The sequence below is a fragment of the Panthera leo genome, chromosome F3 (assembly GCF_018350215.1).
Source record: "Panthera leo isolate Ple1 chromosome F3, P.leo_Ple1_pat1.1, whole genome shotgun sequence".
Classification (NCBI taxonomy): domain Eukaryota; kingdom Metazoa; phylum Chordata; class Mammalia; order Carnivora; family Felidae; genus Panthera; species Panthera leo.
The window spans coordinates 57,962,117-57,970,013 of record NC_056696.1 but is presented as its reverse complement, the minus strand read 5'-3'; the positions used below and the strand labels follow the sequence as shown (position 1 = coordinate 57,970,013).

Genomic DNA, 7,897 nt, shown 5'->3' with positions numbered 1-7,897 from the left:
GGGCAGGGAATGGTCAGCCTTGCACCCCTGTGCTGCGCCAGGCCAAAGAAGGCTAACTCTGGGGCCTCTGCTCTAAAACGGAGGTCTTTGTGCTCAAGTCAATGAGTCAAAATGGGGAAGAAGCTAAGCCAGATCGGGGAACCACTAAGAACCTTCTCACTCCAGCCTGGGGACTGGGACGTGTCCTGGGCTCGCTGACCTCAGCGTCTCTGGGGGAACATCACTCTCGACAGAGCATCCTCTCAGAGAACCACATCTTGGCATGGATGGTGGGCCTGTAAGAAGCCTTGTCAAATAGACCCTCGGGGTCAGGTTTGTCAGCAAAGTCTGTTTGTTTTTAAATCTCCCAAAAGAGCTTTATACAAACTCTGGACTTGTTGTAGTTTCGAGGGAAAGAGAGCCCAGAGAGGACAGGTCTGGGAGAGAGGTTTGACTGTCTAGCCTTTCAAAACAAAACAACCTGAAATGGTCCATCCCAGTTGCAGCGTGGAAGCAAAATAAATATCCCAGCTGCAGTGTGATGGGGAAACGGCCTCTCGACTCCTGGCTGTTGGGGCTGGAGCTGGGGAGGGACTCACTGGGCACCTGCAGTGGCCTAACTGCAAGGGAGATTGTGAGTGGATGGGGCTGGGAGATACAGTTTTGTAGACCCATCACTGGGCAAATGTGAGCCAGGAGGTCTGAGTTCCGGTTTTGACTTTGTCTGCGTGTGACCTTGAACCGGTCACTTCCCTGACTGGCCTAGGATTGTTCGGGCACCTTTAAAGCCTTCTCAGACCTGGCCCTTCAACCCTAACCACTGTGATCTGTCTGTCCTTTCCTCCAGGACACTACCTTCTCCCCTTACGCCATCCAGGCCCAAGGAGCGGTTTGTGTTGGAATTGCTTCAAAGCTCCACTCCGGCCATTGAGTCGCCACGTTGTAAGTACTGACTGTGGCTAAATTGACCCCGCCCGCATCACCGACATCTCCACTCCAACTCAGCAGGCTCTCCAGCCAAGGAAAGCCCTCGGGCACACTCATGGGGCCCAGACCCCGGGTGGGGAAGCCATCTGTCCGACAGGCCTAACAGATTCCGCGGCCACCTCGGTCCTCTGGCCACACTCAGGGTGGTGGAGCGCCCGTTCCGTGGCGGTGGGCGCAGGCTACGTCCGAGGGGCCCTCGGAACTGGAGGGACCTCTAAGCCCCAACGCCGATCTCTGCAGCCAGGCTGGTCTCAGCTTGCTGCACTCCCCTCCTCCCCCCCCCGCAGAAAGTACTAGTTCCCGCCTCCAGCTGCTGCGGCCTCCAGCGCCCCGAGGCTGAGGTCCGGGTGGGAGATCCCCGACCTTCACGACCGCACCGCCCCAGCAAAGCCGAGCGGCCTTTACAAACCGTAGTAAACATTTTATTTACAAGTTTGTGTCGTCCTGTGTGCAGCTCGTCCTTGCGCCACAGCCCCGAGTGCGGGGAGGAACTGTTTCGTCCAACACTTCACAGTGTGAACTGCTCGCGGCCGGGGAGAAGTGTTTGGCCGGCGCGGGGGAGGGGAGGGGGCCTCGGGCGGGGGCACTGAGACCCCCCTCGGCTCTGGGCACCTGCGCGGCGGCGACGGGCAGGTGGGACCGCAGGGAAGGGCGCTCCGCCGCGGCGTCGCCCTGTCCCCATTGCCAACGCAAAGCAGGCGCGAAGTCCGGCCCACCCTGGGCGGCAGTGAGCGGCACGCGGGCCCCGGGGCCCCTCGCCTCGCGCAGTCTACAGGCCGCCCAGCGGCGCCGGGGCGGGCTCGGGGCTCTGCGGAGCGCCGCTGAGGGTGGGCTGGGGCGCGGGCAGCAGCTCCGAGGCGCCGCCGCCGCTACCCGCGCCGCCGCCGCCGCCGCCAAGGCTGCCGAAGCCGAAACTGCCGCCAACGCCGCCGCCGCTTCCCGCGCTCCCGCCGCCGCCGCCGGCCGGGAGGAGGGCGCCGGCGGCCGAGGCCTTGATGACCGTGGTCTGGTGCAGTGACCGCTCGGCCCCCTCGGTCCGCTCCGTGTCGCTGGGGGCCATGTCCAGAGACTCGGAGTCGCTGCTCTCGCTCTCGGCCTCGCCCTCCGAGCGGCTGAGGCTCCGCTCCTCTTGCTCGCCGTCGGCGGCCGCGGCGCCGCCCGACGGCTTCTCGCCCGCCTCCTTGTCCTTGTCCTTCTGGGCCTGGGCCTCCTTGGAGTGCCGCCACTTCATCCGCCGGTTCTGGAACCACACCTTCACCTGCGCCGCACCACGTGGGGAGACAAGAAGGGACACGGAGATGAGACGCGGGCTCGCCGCACTCCGACTCGCGCGCGGCCTGGAGCCGCGGTCCCCAGCTGTCTACCACCGGCCGGGCCCTGTGCCCGGCGCAGGGGCCGAGAGGCAGCCCCGGGAAACGGAGGCCTTCGCCAGGGATCCTCGCCTGCGGAACCCACTAGGCCTGGTTCTCACAATGTGGCCCTCCAGACCTGATCCTGAAATGACCTGGATGCTTGTTGGAAAGCAGACGAAGGACGATTTCTGCTCCAAATCAATGCGTCTTAGCCCGACTCGAGTCAGGACTCTCCGAAAATCTGATTTAAATTACGGACCCCTAGTCCAGAAAAATATACCCATGATTTCAAGAGTTTGGTGAACCAACGTTAACAATTTGTGCTAAGCTGGTCCGCCCCTCTACTGCGTCTACCCAAGGCAAGTTTCTACGAAAGCAGTTCTTGTTAAGGAGAAACCGTGGGGAGAACAGAGGGGAAAGAGGGTTCAAAAGAGTTAGTCTCAGTGGTGGGGGGGGGGGGCACCGCTGGACCTTCAGCAGAAGAGCATTTCCTTGGCAGGTAGGTACTCAGAAACCGATAAAGACCTGCCCCTGCCTGGGATAAACTGATCCTTCAGCGGGCTTAGAAAATGCTGGAATGAAACCTGTGCAGAGTGGAAGAAGGGGGTAGGGATGGGGTGGAGAATCTATATAAATATATACAATCCCCTGGGGGACCTAGTGCTGTTCACACAAGTTCCAGCTTCCCTTTTAAAAATAACATCCACAGCTGGTGGAAAACGGCTGGGCTCTTCCAGTGTGTGCTGGGGAGGGGGGGTGGTGGTTGTGTAATGGAGGACAGAAAGGGGGGGTAACCTAAAGGAGCTATGAAAAGGTGCCTGCTTTTGGCTTCTGCTCTGCTCAGAACATTCAGCACCCAGGGAGCAAAGGCCACTGCTGTGGGGTGTGGAAGCAAAGTGCCTCTTCTATTTCCGGGGGGGAAAAAAAAAAAAAAAAGGTCCAATTCTTGAATTTGAAAAAAAGAAAAAAATTGAATTCAAACACGATCGATTCGCCATTGCCTTGCAAAAAAAAAAAAAAAAAAAAAATCCAAGTAGGCAGAAGCTGCTGAAATGCTCTTAGGTATTCTAAGAAAATCTGTTTTTTTTTTTCTTTCTCTCACTCCCCGCCCCCCCCCCCCCGAGATTATCTTGAGACCCTGTGCCGTTAGAAAATCGGACAGACGGTGGTGGCTCTGCTCTGAGGGCACTCCTCGCCCTACTAAGTAATTCCGTTTGAAATGATGTTTTCACTTCCTCACAAATGGGGATTTCACAATCCAGCGGCAGCAGGAGGAGGAGGGAGGAAGGACGGGGCGGGGGAGGGGGGGGGGACCAACAACAATCTCTTGACTTTGGATTTTTATCTCTTCTGAAATAAATTGCCTCCTACAGCGAATTGCACTACAGTCGAGTACATAATTATTATCTCCTGCGGCCTATTCGCTTTCTCTGCTGTTCTTTCGCCTGTTGGCCAAAATAAACATGCTGCGGTTGTTGACATACATCTTTGGGGATGGGCTATTCTTTCCGTCCTTCTCACCCCCACATCCCCCCTCCTCCTGCCTCAAGTTTCGACGTGTACGAGGTCTCGAGAAATTCAAGACCCTGCGTTTCCCCCGCAGAAGGAGAGTGGGCCGGGGCGGAGGGAGCCCTGGGGCTAGGCCGCGCCCCGAGGGAGCGGTGCGCGGGCGCCTGAAGCGGCTTACCTGCGCGTCGGTGAGGCCCAGCATCGCGGCCAGCTGCTTTCGGTCGGGCTTCGTCACGTACTTCTGAATCTCAAACCTCTTCTCCAGGCCTTTCCTCTGCAGGTTGGAGAAGACAGCCCGTGACCATGAGCGCTTCCTCTTGTACGTCTGCGGCATGGTGTCCTTCGTGAGCACAGCGTAGGGACCTGCCACCAGGCGGTAGCGGGGGGCAAGAGAAAGACAGGAGGGCCGCGTCAGTGCCACGTCCGCGGTCTGCGGGCCCGGGACTCACCGTGCTGCTTAAAACTTGTTTTTGCGTTAACATCGGCCCTCCTCCCCCCGCCCCGCATTCGGATAGCCCTTCGCGCAGACTGGGAATGGCCTGTCTAAAATGGAATCCTACAGCTCTTGAGACTTTAGGCGTGAGGCCTAAAGCGAGTGTGGAATGGAGAAGCCCGGAGCTTCATCGATTAATTCCAAAGGGAAAATATCAGCCAAATGCGCGGCCTTTGGGCATGCAAAGATTTGGCGAAAACGTCGGTTGGGCCTTTAGGATGTAGAGAAGACAGCTTTGACTCTCGTGTGTGTGTGTGTGTGTGTGTGTGTGTGTGTGCGCGCGCGCGCGCGCGCGCGCGCGCATAAGTTCTTGCAAACGTGTGCGCCGACAGAACCTCTCCTTGGCCAAAGCGTTTGAAGTCATTCCAAACTGTGTGTATGTTAAAAAACAACACCTCTGGCTGCGTTTTCAAGTCCCTCTCTGGCTGCAAGACTAGGGAAAGCCCCTTCACCCCACCCGCCCACGGCCTCCCTGGGTCCCCCACCCTCTGCCCCCGGGAGCCAACCGAGGGGTGAGCTAGCTAGCTGAGAACTCTTTCGGTTTCTGTCTGCGGGCTTGGTAGCCTCCTGCACCGACCCCGGGTTGGCTGAACCGCGGTGGCCACGCCAGGCGTCAGTCCTGAATGAGCAGTCAGTCGACCCGCCCCGTCAGGCCGTGGCTCAGCAGGGTTTCCGTACCTGGAAAAGTGTCTTGAAACTGATGCTGGACTGAATTTCTCGGGTTCGAGCTTAAGGGGCTCAGGATGGCAGAAGCCTCGTTAATGGGATCTAGAGACGCGAAGAACTGGCCGGCAGAAGGCTGCAGGCCGGGAAGGTGTACGCCTGCGGGCCGCCCGCTGGTTAGCAGGGACGTGAGGTCTGGGGACGAGGGAAAAGAAGAGCTGGTTACACCTCGGGCAAACCCACACTCTCCGGCTGAGTTGTCCCTCCCCTCCCACCTCGATTCGGTTTCCCTGCAGCAAAGTCGCGAGAGACCTTGTCTCTACCCCCAAAAGCCCTCTCTCCCCGACAGAGGCCAAGGCGCGATGCACAAAATGTTTCCATGTGTAGCGCACACGTCCACGTCCACACATATAGCAAGGAAGGGCTTTATATAAAACGGCCAAAAGGCAGTCACTTTCAGGAGACCTCCACCCTCCCCCGGGAAAGAACCCCCCATTCTGCTGAGGGGCGATTTTGTTTATCTACATTCTTTGAGTGGCATTTCACTAGAAATCGGATAAATGGAAGGGAAAGTGTTCCCCGATATGGTTTCCCCTGTCAAATTAATATAGCTCACTCTCTAGATATGTGATTCAAGAGACAGAGAATAGCCATTTTAGCGAATATTTATGCCAACGGATTTTTAGGAATAATGATTCTGTGACGTGTGTTTTTTAAAGCATCCCTGGAAACTTTTTTTTTTTTTTTTGTAATGCAGAGCAGGTGAGTTTTACACCTAACGTTTCACAGTCTTCTTACAATTCATTTTCTTCTCCCTCATTTTACCGACTTGTCCTTAATTGTGAAAATACTCAAAGGCATCCCAAATGGCCCTGGGACCTGGGAGTGCGCCAGGGCCGTGGTCAGAGGCCTGCAGCCTCTAGCCCAAGACCTACCTCTCAGCGTGTTGCCTTCCTTGACTTTGGGGTCAAATTCTGCAGACAAAATGCGGTCAATTCCAAATTTGAGGTCCTTGCTGGAGGGGGCCGGGGCCGAGCCGCTATGGGGGGGATTCGGGACCCCCCGCGCCCCAGAGGCCGGAGGCTGCAAGGCGCCAGCCCGGGGTGGAGGCGGAGGCTGCTGCTGCTGCGGTGGTTGTTGCTGCTGCTGTTGTTGCTGTGGGTGATGGTGGTGGTAGGCGGCTGAGAGCGGAGACAGCCGCTGCGGGAAGCCAGCCGGGACTTCGGAGGGCGCCACCACCGGGGTGGGTCTAAGCGGGGATCTGGCGGCAGCTTGGAAAGAGGCGTGCGGGTGAGCCGAGCCCAAGTGCGCGGTGAGGGCGGCGGCCGAGGCCCCCGCCAGACCCTCCGGGGCCGCCCCCGGCTCCCCCACGCCGGCGTGCAGGATGTCTGCGATGCAGAAAGAGGGTTTCTTGACCGCGGCGGGGTCCAGGGGGAAGGAGCAGCCGCCCGGGCCGGCCGAGGAGCAGTAAGCGGCCGACCAGAGGCTGAAGTTGGAGGCGTAGAAGGGAGCCAGCCCGGCGGCGAACATTCTGGCTGGGTGCGCCGAGCGCCGCCGCGGCCCGGCCGGGCCCGGCCGGGTAGCTGGGTGGATGGGTGCGCGGGGAGGGGCGCTCTGAGTCGCGGAGGCGGCGGCAGCCCAGCCGAGGACGATCCGCTTTCGCTTCTCCGTCCGCACTGAAGACAGGCCAGGGAGCCCTAGCGCCACCGAGGGAGGAGGCGAGGCCCGGATCCCGGCCGGTCACAGCCTCGGCCCCTGGCCTCACTTTAAAGGCGGCGAGGCGCCCGCGCTCCCCGCGGGCCGGAGGCGAGCGAGGGGCTCTGGAGCTGCTAGGCGGGCAGGGGCCGCAGCTCCGCACACTCCAGGGAAGCCGGGGAGACAGGGGCCGGGCACCGAAAGAAAACCCAAACAGCTAAGCCCTACGAGCTAAATTTAAAACAACAACAATAATAATCCGTTAGCTTAAAAAAAAAAAAAGTAATAAGAGAAAAAAAAAAAAAAAACTCCTCTCTAAAAACTCCCAAAGTTTTGGCAGGAGCTTCGGAGTCAGACTCAGGGTAGGACCTCGATCCGAGCGCTCATTGGCCATCCTCGTGACCAATGGGAGCGGGAAGTGGAGGGGAATTGGGAAAGAGGGGCGTGGCCCGCTCCCTCGGCCACGCCCCCGGCCACGCCAAAGTGTTTGCTGCTGCCGCGTGGGCTGAGCAGGGTCCCGCGCGTAGGGGCCCGGGCGGCGGCTGCAGGGAGTTGTGGCCCTCCGCTAACTTCTGCAGCTCCAACCCGGCATCGGACGTGGCGAGTTGGTCCCAGCGCTCCCGGGGCGCTTGCCCAGAGCAGCTGGTGCTCCCGTGTATTTTCACGGGTGCAAAGCCCGCCTCCTGGCACGGGGAGGCGGCCCCCTGGGTTCCCTCCTCCTGATTTCACTCGGGCCTGATTTTTCTTCACTCAGCCTTTATCCCGAAAGTCGATGTCCTCATTCTTCGTGGGCTCCGGCTGCCAAGCTGCTCAGCTCTGAGCTCTGGCGCGGGAGAGCTGGGGCGCGGAGTCCCCGCCCAGTTTAGCACCGCGTCAGCCTTGCTGCCTCCGAGACCTTCAGGGAAGAGAGGAGGGGCGGTCGCAAATTAGCTTTATTCCAGGCTGTCACGCAGTGACAACTTGGACGAGTAACTTTTCAAACAAAATAAGATGGATGTCTCCGAACGGCTCCCTTGGTCTCAGCCAAACCCTCCCGGGAGCCTCAGACGACAACAAAACAGGCCGCCGTCCCGAAGCCCGGGAAAGCGGCACGCGCGTCCCCTCCTCTGCTGCACCTTGTAGGAAATGTCACCCTCTCAGCTCCACCACAGCCCCAGATCACGTGGGGTCCATTGTTTTGCAAGCGCCCACAAGAGCACATTTCCTTGGGGTTAAATAC

At 59.3% G+C, this 7,897-nt stretch overlaps 1 protein-coding gene across 1 annotated transcript; it reads right to left on the bottom strand.

Annotated features, from left to right (window-relative positions):
- Positions 1-1,325: 1,325 nt before the first annotated feature.
- HLX (H2.0 like homeobox) lies at positions 1,326-6,954 on the bottom strand. The gene is made up of 4 exons (XM_042924968.1): positions 5,919-6,954; positions 4,999-5,178; positions 4,006-4,190; positions 1,326-2,224 (listed from the first exon to the last, which is right to left on the bottom strand). The coding sequence occupies exons 1-4, from the start codon at positions 6,511-6,513 to the stop codon at positions 1,736-1,738; spliced, it is 1,449 nt and encodes a 482-aa protein (XP_042780902.1). The 5' UTR covers positions 6,514-6,954; the 3' UTR covers positions 1,326-1,735.
- Positions 6,955-7,897: the final 943 nt, after the last annotated feature.

Coding starts and splice junctions, on each gene's coding strand:
- HLX (XM_042924968.1), bottom strand. CDS start 6,513: ATGTTCGCCGCCGGGCTGGCTCCCTTCTACGCCTCCAACTTCAGCCTC. Junction 5,179..5,918: donor GGAAGGCAACACGCTGAGAG/GTAGGTCTTGGG, acceptor CCTCGTCCCCAG/ACCTCACGTCCCTGCTAACC. Junction 4,191..4,998: donor GTTTCAAGACACTTTTCCAG/GTACGGAAACCC, acceptor GCCTGGTGGCAG/GTCCCTACGCTGTGCTCACG.